This window comes from Patiria miniata, unplaced genomic scaffold (assembly GCF_015706575.1).
Source record: "Patiria miniata isolate m_02_andy unplaced genomic scaffold, ASM1570657v1 HiC_scaffold_7, whole genome shotgun sequence".
In the NCBI taxonomy this organism is placed as follows: Eukaryota; Metazoa; Echinodermata; class Asteroidea; order Valvatida; family Asterinidae; genus Patiria; species Patiria miniata.
Window position 1 is genome coordinate 12785957 of NW_024037074.1, and position 14365 is coordinate 12800321.

Consider the following 14365-nt stretch of genomic DNA (forward strand, 5'->3'; position numbering starts at 1 on the left):
CATTTTTAGTCATCCAGCCATTAACAATTCATCCATGTTCAGCGGTCGACGATTGACTGTTTAAATGTTTCATTTTATTCGAACATGTTTATACAGAACATGTTTATACACCACAAAGGCTATTTTACACACAGATAATATTATTATTATTATTGTTATTATTTATTCGGCCAACAAATGAACAAAAGTACAATGACAAAGCAAATATATATCAGAAAGTAAACAAAAAATGGAAATTGAAAAGAATGACCAGACAAGACTGAAGACTGATGCGAGAAGGAATGGGTTGGTGGGAGGGGGTGGGGAAGGGAAGGGAGGGTGGACAGTTTGACAGGGGAGAGGAGATAGAGGGACAGAAAACAAGAACAATATAACATTTCAAACCGGCCAGGGTAAACAAAAGTGTACTTAAACACTGTAGCCCTAAGGCCTGCCTACCCATAATTCATGATAAAAAGTATAATGAAGTACAAGGGTTGCAAGTAAACCTTGCTTAGTAGATAGTATTTTGGAGGTGTTGCGGCCCATTTTGGTCGTTTTCTGTCCATCGTTCACTCCTGTAGAATGTCAGAGGTTTGGTCAGTATTTCGTGGTTGGGTTTTTGGTTCGATCTGGTCTTGGATATTGTCTCGTTCTTCGTGGTGTGAGGGCTGGATTTGAACCATCCCGGTGCTTGGTTTGATCGACGGTGCAGAGCGTGAGCCACCACCGTCCAAAATCAAGTCGCTAACGTTGAGTTCGCTGGGTGCGATACTAGGCCCAAGGCGGCAACAGATGACGGTTAAAAGCGCTTTCTTAAACTGAGGATTCTTGAAGGAGTACACGATGGGATTGACCACACAGTTGATGAAACCGACGGCCAGAATGATGGAGAAGCCGAGCTGGGTGAGGTTGACGCTGGTTCCGGGAAAACTGAGATAGAGAAAAAGAAGTTGATTAGGAGCCCAGAGGACGCCGAACAGCAAGACCAGCACCTGGAGCATTCTTACGATGTTCCGGCGAGCTCTGAGCAAGTTTCCGGCCGCAACGGGTTGGTGGTGATTCTGAAGAGCTTCCTCCCTCTTCTTTAAGGTCTTTACAATGTTACCGTAGGCGAAGAGCATGACTAAAGTGGGGAGGAGGTAAGTTAACAGGAATGTCGCGATGGTGCAGACAATCTGGAGGGCTTGGGAGGGCCAGTAGAGTTCGCAGGAGCCGCAGTCGTTCACGCGGGTGCTGTAGAAGCAATACGTTTCCAAGATAGCGGAGAAGAGCCAGCACAGCATCACCATGAGTCTAATCCTGGTCACGGTGAAGTAACGACGGTAGAGGAACGGTTTGACGACACAGAGGTACCTGTCGACAGTCACCAGGAGCAGGTTGTAGATGGAAGCCGTCACGCAGGTCCAGAGTGGAAAGTCCGACTTGAAGAAGCGACACACGAACTCCTTCCATGCCAAACTCTCCGGGTCGAGTTTGAAGACGTACGGTCGGGATGCCATGAAGACCGAACTGCAGAAGTCAGCGATGGCCAAGTTGAACAAGAATATGTTAGTGGTTTTCATCCGGAGTCTTGGAATACGGATGAAAACGATGAAGACTAGGCCGTTACCTACTAAGCCAATGATGGCGAACGTCAAGTGCACGCTCTCGGCACCGACGGGGTGGATCACGCGCTCCGCGTAGGAAGGATGACTGCAGTTGATTTCAAGATCCATTTTTCAGTCAAAACAGGTGCCACACCCTAAGTCTGAATTACTGCAAGAAAAATCCGTCGGCACACAACTCACGCAAGTGTGTATTTGCCTGCAATCGGGGACCCCTTATTGTCCCTCTTTTGTTTGTACTTTTTAGGAAGATCTCCCATATGTTTTGTACACGAATCCAAATTGGGGACCTCTCGGGAATTGGGGACCCTATTGTCCTCTATTGTTTAACGTCCCCTATTGATTGCAGAAACAAACTCACCAATGTTGGGTTTCCCTCAGTCAATCGAAAGATCCGTTTTTGAAGTCCATCGGGTGCGCAGATACACCTGAATTCTGAACTTGCTTCAAGAAACAAGAACATGCACATAGCGTTGTCACTGTTACAATGTTTTTTTCGGTGTCGACTTGGCGTTTCAAATGCATCACAAGACGGACCATGACTGTTCTTGATAATAACCTAATCACAGAGCAGCCATGGTTCTTATCAGATATTGTATACGGCACCGTACTAATTATAATGTCCGTGCGTAGACATCATGCAGTGTAGATTTTTCATTTGACATGCCGTGACTTCTCACCACTCTTGTCGAATAAAACGAAACATGCCGGCTCCTTTCAAAGGATAATTGATCCAGTTTTTCGTAGATAAAAAGGGAAGAAAGGGTGACTCTTCCTCGGCAAAAACCACAATCTAATTAAAGATGATTGGTTTTCTTCCGATGAACTTTGCCTTGTCTAAACATTGAGGCAATGGTTCCGTTGCTGGCAGCAAGTTAATATTGTTGTGGCTTTGTTCCAGTTTATCTTTAAACTCCGGAATTCAGATAGCAATATCTCTGAAGTGGTTCGACGCATGCCCTCGGTTTACACATTAATAGAACACAACATCCCTTCATTTTTAATAAGACGATACAGACCTAATGATCCGTCGGTACAAATTTGAACGCCAGGTGACTGACGAATTACTTTTTAATGTAGTTTGGTGACAGTTGTGACGAAAAAACTTCTCAACTGATGAGAGAATCTTGTAAGTGTGATACAGGGTAATTGTGACGGTTGGCTTGAAAAGGCCGGATGTCGTCGCCAATCACTTAAAAATTACCAACGTGACGAGATGTGGCTTAATCAACGTGTTCAGTGCAATCAGGATTGCTATCAGATGCAGTTCTCCGTTGACTCAGCGTGGGGTAGTTCATCCACAAGTTTATTTTTGATGGTATAACTGTCATTCCACGGCTAAATGATGATGATTGTACTTCTCAAACTCATAGCACTCCCGGCACCGTCCACCATATGTCAAGTTCTCTCTTGATGTGACTTCAGCACGATTTCTCACAGTGCATTTCAATGGAAAAGTCAAACTTTGATCAGTCTTTGAAGTACAAATGAATTACGACTGCGAAAACATGAGACACTAACATTAATTCCTGTGACATGTGGGCTTAATGTCCCGGCTGGTGCAACGATCCACCTCTTGTAGCAATTTTTAAGCAACACTTGTCATCTTTACGACACTCCCGCCGGAGATTGATGCCCGGCGCGTGTTCACGACCAACAACACTCCCGCCAAATCTTTCCAGTGCCGCCTTTTGAACAGTCCTTTGTGGATATTTTTTTATGGACTGTATCATGATGGCGGCTCTAGTCGGTTGCCAGGCAGCGGGTAGCTTCGGTCCGCTCTACAGTCATTATTCCGGACTCGAATGATTCTGACAACCACTTTGGTGTTAATGAGCCTTGCTGATGATAGCTGCTGATAGCCGTAAAACAAGCCCTGACTTGAGGAGATTAACAAGTCACCGCCGAGGCTCCGTGGGAGCAGTTAGCGCTGAGATTTACTGCCCGTCCGGTCAAATATTTCAAACTTTTTTATTCGTGAAGAACTGTAAATTTCTCGTTTACATTTTTGAACAACTCTCGGTGCTGAGTTAGGATCGGCAATTCGCTGAAATCAAATTATTTGTTATGCTCACGATTCGGTTAAACTAACGAATCGGTTAAACTAATAAACTAACGATTCGGTTAAACTAACGATTCGGTTAAACTAACTATTCGGTTAAGCTAACCACTCGGTTAAACCAACGATTTGGTTAAACCAACGATTCGGACTGGTCTGTTTTCCTTGTTAAAGTAGGAACTTGATTTAATGTGATAATGTCGTCATGGTTACTACCACTTTAGATTTGGTCTATGATATCGGCCTAACGTCAAAGCAAATATCACCAAGTTAATTATTTCTGATATTTTCTTTAACGAGAATTCGCTCAAGGGTATATCTTTAGGCAGAACGGTTTATTAGTTCGTATGCCTAGTAAAATTATGCCACATATCGCTATTACCTTTAATGCTTATAAAAAAACTGCTGCGATGATACACAAAATCAAAAGATCTGTCAAAACAAATCAATGATAAATGTCTTCTTTCGCTAACCGTGTCGCATGCATGCCCGATGCTGTGAGCAATGATTAACACACAATTCAGAGTGTACAAGGCAGCAAAACATAACTATAAAGGGTGTTAACGATTTACCCGCCACCCCACCCCCCTTATCAAACCCTATGCCCCTCCCCCAAGCGGATGCATCACTTTCTTGATGGCATTCTCGTAGTGTTCCACATCAATAACTGTGTCACACTCAGTTTGATTAGTGTGTTCGCCAACATCCTTGCGTCATTAAAATAACATGAAGTTGCTAGGATATATCAGATCGTGACGTCACGGTCTCACGGATCAGTTCTGATTTACGGTGCCCCATTAAAAGCTTGCAGGCTTGATCATCGCCATAGTAACCGAAATTGAGGTATCAGGCGCGGGCACGAGCTCATTCATCTTTCCTTTTAAGTAACATTATTCCAGAAGGTCCGAGTAAGTGCTGGTCTTTAAGTCATAGTCGTTTATCTGATTTACAATCACGAGTCTTGGAAGGATGCAGTGAAACAGGTTGTTTTTTAGGGCACATACCCTCCTACTGTTTGAACAGTCACAGACAGTCAAACATTCCATCCACTTCCCCTGCCATGCCTTTAACACAGGCTAGTCATCAACAGTCAGATCATAATATTTTAAGCAAACACCGTGACTAGTCGATTTAAGTCAACAGACAAAAGCAGGCAAGTGAGGGGCCCAGCTGGCTTATCAATCACCCACAGTCAAAGCATAGCTGTATCAAGTTACATAAACAGTCACAGCCAGTCAATCCTGCTATATGTAACGGTAGGCTGGGAGCTCTTAACTGTTACAAACAGTCACTTGATTGATTTTGACTGAAAGGACAACCTGACCTAGAATGTACTTGTGCATACGAGGGTAGCACACCCTGGAACAGACCAAGGAAAGATAAGTTTGTCTCCTAAATTGTTTTGTCTAGCGTGAACAGACCTAAAAAGTTGTCTATATCATGTCAATCACGGTGCATGTATTTTTGCTTCATCGTTTGATTTGCAACTCGATATTCAAGACCCAGTTCTGGTTAATAATAGAGTGAATGTATTTATGCGTCTATTTAGTTCATCAATTTATTCATTGGCCATGGCACGAAGGGGTTAGGTTGATCAGGGTGGGTGATGTGGGGTGGGGAAGGGCAGGTTGTTTGAGTTTCCATCGAGCCTAAATTTTGAATAACTGAATTAAGGTCAACCTATTGAAATTCGAAACTAATGGAATTGCATGCAATCCTCTAAAGCCACGTAATTGGATGTGTTAAATCGTGGCCGTTGCCATGGCCCCACCCAAATCCTTCATTATTACACAAAAAAAACAGCATCATCCACCATCAGTTGACAGGTTGTAAACCCTTCCAGACAATAATGTCAATAAACAAAACTAGCCAACAAATTACGCACACAAACCAAACGAACTTTTTGCCAATAATGTTCTTTATTTCAATAATGCGGATATAAAACGTGCAACTAACATGACTGTGTACGTGCTGTTGATAAATACACCAAATACATGTGAACAAGGTCCTAAACTAGGTTGCGTTAACCTAAAACCTCCCGGAGCTGCCCAAAATCCAACAAGTGATTTTGATTGATTTTGATGGGTTAAGGATGGAGAGCCATGGCGCTTTTTCTCTCCATGGGGTTTGAAGTCATGAAATTTGATTCAAGTTCAAAGAATGTTCCCCACCGTTAATGCCCGGTGTTGCATTTTAGCTGAATTGTTAAGATCCAACGCCAGATTTTGATTGATTTTGGTGGATTTTTGGGGAGTTACATAAGATTTCATGTTCCAGTTTTGTTCATGTTCAAAGAAAGTGCCATACTGGTAATGCCGGATGTTGGATGTTAGCCGACATTTTTTTTGCAAAAATGCCTCTAGAGGGAGTTCAGGTTAATGTACAGACTCCTTGCACAGTTCGCCCTCAGGGAGGGCAGGTTTTGTCATTTAAATGGGTGACAATGAAGTACAAATGCGTCCACTCATGCGTATCACAGAGGAACAAAGACCTACCCTCCGATGCAAAAAGTCAATCTATAATTCACTACATTATTCAGATGTAATCGTTACAATTCAAAAGATTAACCATTCCATCAATAAAAACAAGTAAATCAATTAGTTAACCCATGAAAAATTAAAAATAAAATTTGTCACCAAAACATTTATTTCTTTAAAAGAAAGTAGAACAATAAAAAATAAACACCTTTTATATAAGACCTTTAAACCGCTGAAGATTAAGTTTGAACTAATCTAATACCATTTCTATGTACTCTCTTAATTTGAAGAAAATTGTAGTATTGTGGTGAGAGTATAATCAACAATGCAATTTAATCAAACACTCACAAATATGACGGAATTTTAATTCCTCTTTCACATTATTCGCTTGCGAGTTAACGAGTGCCAAAAAATTATCAAAATTACCAAAAAATAACAATTGTATCAAAAGTCTGTCTAGTTCTCATGCTATTCTATTTTCCACCGACAGGCTTGTAGAGTGTGTGCCAAGGGAACTAATTACTAAAAGTTGTAGTGCGATGATAATTTACAAATTGAGAACCCAAATAAGCAAATTTGTGCATTAGGCATCGAAGTGGAATGTGTTTTACTGGAAAATTCGGTTGATTCGGTGTTCAGTTGCCATGATTTTCTAATTTGCCTTTTAATTATAGTGGACTTATGTTTTTAGTTTTACCAGTGGTACAACTAAAGAAACATTTAGTAAGTAATAAGGACAAAGAAAACTTCCCCAGGGTTTTCTAAATACTTTTCTAACCAGATTTATTTAATTCACGATCCATTTTCCTTATCCAAGATCGTGGTAACCCATTTCTACTAACTACTTGTGGTTGTTACATGCATCTTGCTGAGCACCAAAATTCATATCAAATTTAACAAGTTGGAATTTATGCAACAAACTTGAAAGTCACTGGAGTGGAATGTATTGCAACTTAACAAAATAGAGATTTAGTTCTAAGTGAGTCGTATATTTCTCAAAAATACAGTAGTGTAGCGTTGTGTGATATCAAGTAGGGGTAGGAACTTACAAAATATGGTAATCGATCTACCTAGAATAACTATGTTTCTATAAATGAACCTATAAGTACATGATGTAATCGCAATTCAAAATGCAGTATTTTTTTTCTCTGATTGTCCTTCTCTCATTTTTTCCAACAAAGCAATGCTTAAAAGAGCCTAAACAACAATATTTGGCGATAAAAGAAAGAAGGATCTGTGCTGGTGAAACTACCGGAGAAAAATAATGTACCTGAGCAAAGGTTTCAGATTTTTTTTGTTATTAAAAGTGGACCATCTGCAGACATTTATAGCTTCAGGAACTTCTCCAAAGACCCTTCCTCGACTGCAACATCAAATGCAGCAAAGTCCTATAATGAACAAATCAACCATGGGTAAACATAATTGGCAGGAAGGATGGAGGGGGGGGCTACAAGGATGGGGTGCTCAAATGGGGGGGGGGGGGGGGTTGAGGGTTTAACAACTATGCATTTGAATAGCTTGTGACTTGACTTGAGACTTGATGACTTGTGATGGACTTGTGACAGACTCAATGACAACTCTGCCCAGTATAGACATTTATCATGCTGCCGCCATTTCAGTCATGTTTCCTGTATCCAATAACAGTACTGAATGATGTTTTTTGGGGGCAAAAAGGAACCAGACTATTTTTTTCTTCCAGCCTCGCTTTGGTTATGTTGATTTGAATGGGGAAAAAAATCAAGATGGCCACAACATGATAATGGTCTATAGTGGAATCCGGCGACCAGAATTAGAAGCTGCGGTGGTGTCACGCTCACGCGCATGTTGCACACGTTCTTAAAGACGAGCCACACGTGCATTTTGGTATTCATATTGGTAGTGCGTAATTAACTACCTGAGCGCAACTAGCACAAGCCTGGTGCTACCGCAGAACATGGCTGCCGCTAGATTTGTCTATAGCAAAATCAAAAAGTTCACTCTGAACTGTGCTATTACAAGTGTAAATTTGGTTTGACTTTTTTTTTACAAGATTGCCCTGAATGATGAATCTCTCTTGTTTGAGAGATAAATTATACATGTAATGGTACCATTAAGGAGACACGTTATCGTAATTTCTTCGCACGATGGTCATTAGGGAGACATTTTCATGTCTCCCTAATGTCACAGCCCCCCTTTAGAGGCAAAATTTGAGATTATATTTGTTGTTATTTTTGTAATTAATGCAAATTATTATTCTCTCAAAATCCTAGCTCATATGCTGATGAGTTCCTGGAGACAGATGTCAACGGATTTTGGAAGGAAAGGGAAAATCACGGATTTGTGGACAGTTGGACTAACACAGGCTTTCTTCCATGCAAGTAAGTCAGTACATGTATTCTTTCTGGTGTTTATGACCTCAGTGTAGAACTACAACATGAACAAACAGTAATGAGAGGCACTGTTGGACTCTGATTATGGTTCTATGCCTGACCCGATGTAAAGCGTGTACTCGACTTTAGTGCAGTACTCACTCCAACAGATTCCACCAAAACATGCAGTTGGATTTTGAAGGGTTGAGGTGGTCAGGGTTATTGAGGAATGTAGTCGAATAGCGAATAGTTGGGCGCATTAGTGGCATGTAAATGGAGTTCAGTGTGTGTAATAGATTACTCCACTGAATACACGCAAACCTGAGACATTTTTGCTAACATTTGACAAACAATTTATAGCGTAGATACACAGCACCCAAAAGGACAGTCATGACAATCTTTCAACAAGTAAGGTATGGATATCGTAACACTTTTTTTTGGCACAAAAACAATCTGCAGTTGCTCTTAATAATTGTATTTAGCCATCTAGACTTTTTTTTCGTACTTACTCCAAGATAAGTGTCGCCGTTGAAGAGCTGGGGAGGCAATGCAGACGGATCGCCAATCAATTCTCTCATCTTCTTGATCTTATCTTCCTCGGCAGAGACGTCAATTTTGTCGTACTGAACTCTCTTTGAGTCCAGAATCTTTTCAATTTGTTGCTGTTTCTTTTTTATCTGTGAATAAAAATGGAGATTCTTTTTAACAGCTTTAGTATTAACTTTCCTCTATGTTGTTCACATTTTTTCAATTTACACATGTTAATCAAAAACTGTGTACGCATCGTCAATCAAAAACTTCTGCACTTCCAAGTCATCATGCGTTCATTCTAACATGCACTCGCATCTAGCAGTAGCAATGCTTGTTCTTTTTTTGCCCTGTGAACAAAATGGCGAAAATTACCATGAAACTACAATTTTACAAACACGAGGTCATGAACTGTTCAATGCATATTCATAACCTTGCCCACGCGCGCCCGCATAATGCATAGTACATCACAACGCGTCCGACATTTTGAAATCCCATGTAGACACATTTTTGGGACGATATTCGTGGGAGCTTATGACTGATCGTCCTTGTTTTGGCCAGATGGATGAAGATTTCTAAAGGAACGTGTTTTCGAACACTAATTAGTTCCTCTACGACTAAGTACCCTAACTTTGGAAATGCCTGTCCTGGATCGGTAGCAAAATCACTTCATCACTTTTCAGTGTGTAGGGGAGCAATGCCACTCTGGCCGACCTATAGCCCCATAAATGTGGCCTATTTACTGGACTGCCTCCGTAAACATAGGCCACACATCCACATGTACAAAAAACGTGTCGACTTTGCCAAATTTTGATTTTCACATTTAGGCTTACTTTGTAGGTTTTTTTTGCTTTAGAAGCATTCTCACCCTCTATATAGGCTAATCAGAAAGTGCTGCCTTTTTCAGATGTCTAATTTTTGTGAAATCTCATGTTGAAATTTTGATACGCAAACGTGTGCAAATGTATCTGGAAATTTCACAAAAAATGGACAAAAGTACAAATCTTGAATATCATCCAATCTTTTTAACCTGTAAAATAATTAAACCACTTGGCAACTTTAACCAATAAGATTGGTCTCTCCAAACAATGTAATTGGTCAAACATAACCAATAATATTGGTCATTCCAACCAATGTTCTTGGTCAAATTTAACCAATAATATTGGTCATTCCAACCAATACAATTGGTTATCTTTAACTAATAAGATTGGTCATTCCAACCAATATAATTGGTTATCTTTAACCAATATATTGGTTGTTTTGACCAATATGTGATGGTTAGTACTTTAACCCATGTCGGTTGGTTGAAAAATTAACCAATCAAGACTGGTTATGGATTGGTTGAAAAGGTCACCAATCTTGATTGGTTAAAAAACAACCAAGACATGTTGGTTAGTATTCTGACTAATATAGATAGGTTGAAAAGCAAACCATTTCAGATGGGTTATTTTAACCAATAGATTGGTTGGACACATATCTACCAACCACATTGGTTGAATTTGACCAATATATTGGTTATTTCAACCAATCTGTTTTTAGAGTGTAGACACATGGATTACAAGATACGAGAACTGTTCGATTGCCTCATTGATGTTCTCCGAAGTCACCGTGTTAAAATTAGAAAAAGTTTTAACTATAGAAGGTTGTGAATCTTTTCTTTCAAAACTGAGGGAGGAATTATTGCAGTCATATTTATTTTATCGTCAATGTAAAATTGTGTCATATTTCATTTTGTTCCCGGGTATTTTCTTGTTGTTTCTTTAGAGTGTGTATTTAATGTGAGTGTAGACCTTATACTTATGTATGTCAACTAGGTTGTTTGTTTTTATGGTTTGCATATTTCTCTCTGGGGAATGGGATTGCTTTTGTTTCTCGGTTTTGTTTTGTTTTGTTTGTAATAATCTTTTTAGCCCGTTTGTCATTCATTCCCGTTATTGAGTCTGGTTGTTTGTTTTGTTTGTTTGTTTGTTTGTTTGTTTGTTGGGGTGTTGGGGTGTTTGTTTGTTTGTTCGTTGGGTTGTAAGAGTATTTACTTATTAGTTCGTTTTTATATTTTTGTATCTGTCTGGTTTGTCTAATGTTTCACCCTATGATTTTTTTTGCTGAGTCTTGTCTCATCTCCCAGTCTTGTCTCGTCTCGTCTCGTCTCGTCATGTCTCGTCATGTCTCGTCTCGTGTGGTTTCGTATGATTTGTACAATTTACTTTTCAATAGTAATTTAATTTTTATGAATGGAATTTTAAATCTCTTTTATTGGCAGGGGTTTAGATAATCGTCTGGTGACAATTTGTTTTTTTACTTTTACATATCCGTGGCAGCCTGTCCAACTTTAGCTTTTATTTTATGTTTTAAGATTTAAAATAAAATAATTGAATCAAATAAATCAAATAAAGTTTCTTCAAGTCTTTATTACGCTAGAGATTTCCAGATCGCAGTACATAATGAGAGGCAGCCCGAATAGGCGCGACCTAATCCGGCCAAATTATGATTTAGTTTATCTGTAATAATAAAGAATTTTGGCCCCTGCACTTGAGGGTCTGTATTTGTAGAAGTGAAGGGTCCATATCCCTGAATTTGGATTTCTGAACAAAACATTTGAATGGAATCTATATTGATATGGAGTGGAAGGAATCTGTTTGTTTTTTGTTTTTTCAAAATGGCGATGGGGTGATCATCGTTGGAGGGAAAAATCACCCAAAAGTCATAGGTCACCCCGCCCCAAAAAAAAAGATTTTGTGTATTATGAATATGATCAAGTGAAATTATTTATGCAGTATTTTGCGCATTTCCCTCAAAATTGCAAATTGTAATATTGTGATACCTCATCAACAAGTATCTTTTAACGAAATTCAATCAGAATATGTATCAATTTTAAAAAATTATTTTAGTTGTTTTGTTACGTGTTGGTGTCCCTGCCACACTGTACGATGGTGTAGCCGTGCGTTATGCACGTGGATTGTATATTTTCGTTTTGACGGGGACTTTACTGAATAGAGTCTGGTGACTGTACATAGAAATTTCTTTGAATAAAAGTCGAATCGTTCATTCGTGTGCACTTGTTATGCAAAGCAGGGGCAGTGGTTCAAGGATATCTATTTCGACTTGCAGAGAGTGTGCAAGAACGCGACTTGAATGTTTTTATGTGTTCACAATACAACGACGCTGTTTAGTTATTTCACTGTGTGACACAGTGAGAAATTTTGGAATCATAATGGCGTCAGCGATATTTGCTGGGGAGCTCTTGCGTACGACTTTCTGTAGTTTGGTACTGTTGTCTCCATGACAATTGTGTGTACGGTAACCCGATGTACCCAGATTTTTAAAGACGAAATTGCCGACTTCAAACTTGTTAGTGCCATATTTGGCAACTATATGTGCGTTATTAGTTTAATTAAACAAATGAACAGGTTAATTAAACATAGTACCATTGAAGGTACCTAAAAGTAAACATAACAGCATAGAAGACCGACAGACGAACATAAAATGTTACAAAATAAACATATTTGTCAGGATAATTTTTTAGGGCGTTACCGGCAAGTTAACACAAACTTGGTGTCAAATAGATCATGGGAGTTACTTTTCTTTGACTTTTCATTCAAGTTTACATAAACTTTAACTGTATGACCTGCAGTGGTGTAGCCACAGGGGGCGGGGGGGGGGCATGAAACCTTGTCGCCCCCCAGCCGCCCCCCCCCCCCCCCACTGAGATTTTGAGTTTCTAAAAAAAAATTCATTGATCTACATGACGCCCCCCCCCCCCCAATGAAATGTTCCATCCCCCCAGCGCCCAGAAAAACTACGTTGTCCACAAAAAGGTTTAAATTGTAACGCCGGAGAAGTATATGCTCAATTCCTGGCTAATGTTGAAGGGTTTAGGGCAATAAATGCATTGCCAGTTGATGTAGAATACGGAGCCGAAGGGACAGTAGAAACTTTTGTGGAAAATAATGCCTCGTGGCATCATTCCTGAGGTAATCATTTATGAGATAATCATGACGTACCGGTAAAACATTGCATTTTAACGAATCATTGATCACAACAGGGGATAGGAGCGAGGGTCAAATGTACATGTACATACATGTTTAATTTATTACAAATTAGGAAACATCCCTCTTTTTATCAAACTATTTGTATTTAACTCTTTTAAAGATAGTCTAAGAACAAAATTGGCAACTGCACTGATTTCCTTGATCTCAGAAATGTATATTAAATGTAAAAAAACCGATCCATGGCTTATTCCTAACTAATATTTAAATTTTAATGTATAAGTGTGTAATAATTAGCCGATGACGTCATAATGATGTCATAAATAACCCTTCCCATCATCAATATTTTTGCATCCTACTTTTTTTTCGAAAAAGTAAACAATGGAGATGCTTTGGTGTGAAAATGGTGCTTTTGTCCACCCGTGTCACGATTATATCACTAAGGTACCTCACTTTTCCGCTTATCTTTGGAACACTAAACATTTAAGATACTAATAATCAATTACAAAAACTCTTTAAGCATAGAATTTGAGCCTTTCTCTCTGACTTAAAAACAACATCTCACAATACCACATACTGTTTGCATGTTAAAACAAGGTGTCAATGTGACTACCCTAAATCCATGATTTTAGCCTAAAAACATGTCTTTTGACCCCCAAAAGGGGTCTGTTTGACCCACAAAATCACCCTTAACTATATTCCATCCCCATGACATACCACTCAAATGAAAGAGCTTGCTGTCCCCTTTAATTTGATACCACATTTGTTGTTGTAATGCTTGTAGTTCTGAAAAGTATTATCAATTTATATTTTTTCATGTAATAATTAGCTGATGACGTCATAATGACGTCATACATGACCTTTCCATCGTTCAATTTTTTGCGTCCGTCTTTTTTTCGAAAAGGAATACCATGGAGATGCTTTGGTGAAAAAATGGTGCTTTTGTCCACTGTGTAACGATCCTTAGCATTTTTGTTACTAATGTACCTCACTATAAAGGGCGTTAACGATTTACCCGCCACCTCAACCCCCCCCCCCCCCTTATCAAATCATATGCCCCTCCCCCAAGCGGATGCATCACTTTCTTGATGGCATTCTCGTTGTGTTCCACATCAATAACTGTGTCACACTCAGTTTGATTAGTGTGTTCGCCAACATCCTTGCGTCATTAAAATAACATGAAGTTGCTAGGATATATCAGATCGTGACGTCACGGTCTCACGGATCAGTTCTGATTTACGGTGCCCCATTAAAAGCTTGCAGGCTTGATCATCGCCATAGTAACCGAAATTGAGGTATCAGGCGCGGGCACGAGCTCATTCATCTTTCCTTTTAAGTAACATTATTCCAGAAGGTCCGAGTACTAAGTGCTGGTCTTTAA

At 39.6% G+C, this 14365-nt stretch overlaps 2 protein-coding genes across 2 annotated transcripts; both read right to left on the minus strand.

Moving 5' to 3' along the window:
- Window positions 1-445: 445 nt before the first annotated feature.
- On the minus strand, window positions 446-1733 carry LOC119718775 (galanin receptor 2a-like). Its single transcript, XM_038188191.1, has one exon. The coding sequence runs from the start codon at window positions 1695-1697 to the stop codon at window positions 552-554; it is 1146 nt and encodes a 381-aa protein (XP_038044119.1). The 5' UTR covers window positions 1698-1733; the 3' UTR covers window positions 446-551.
- A 3812-nt stretch (window positions 1734-5545) lies between these two features.
- On the minus strand, window positions 5546-9316 carry LOC119744959 (SH3 domain-binding glutamic acid-rich-like protein 3). Its single transcript, XM_038221183.1, has 3 exons — window positions 9305-9316; window positions 8980-9147; window positions 5546-7510 (listed from the first exon to the last, which is right to left on the minus strand). Exons 1-3 carry the CDS (start codon window positions 9314-9316, stop codon window positions 7448-7450), a joined length of 243 nt encoding a protein of 80 aa, XP_038077111.1. The 3' UTR covers window positions 5546-7447.
- Window positions 9317-14365: the final 5049 nt, after the last annotated feature.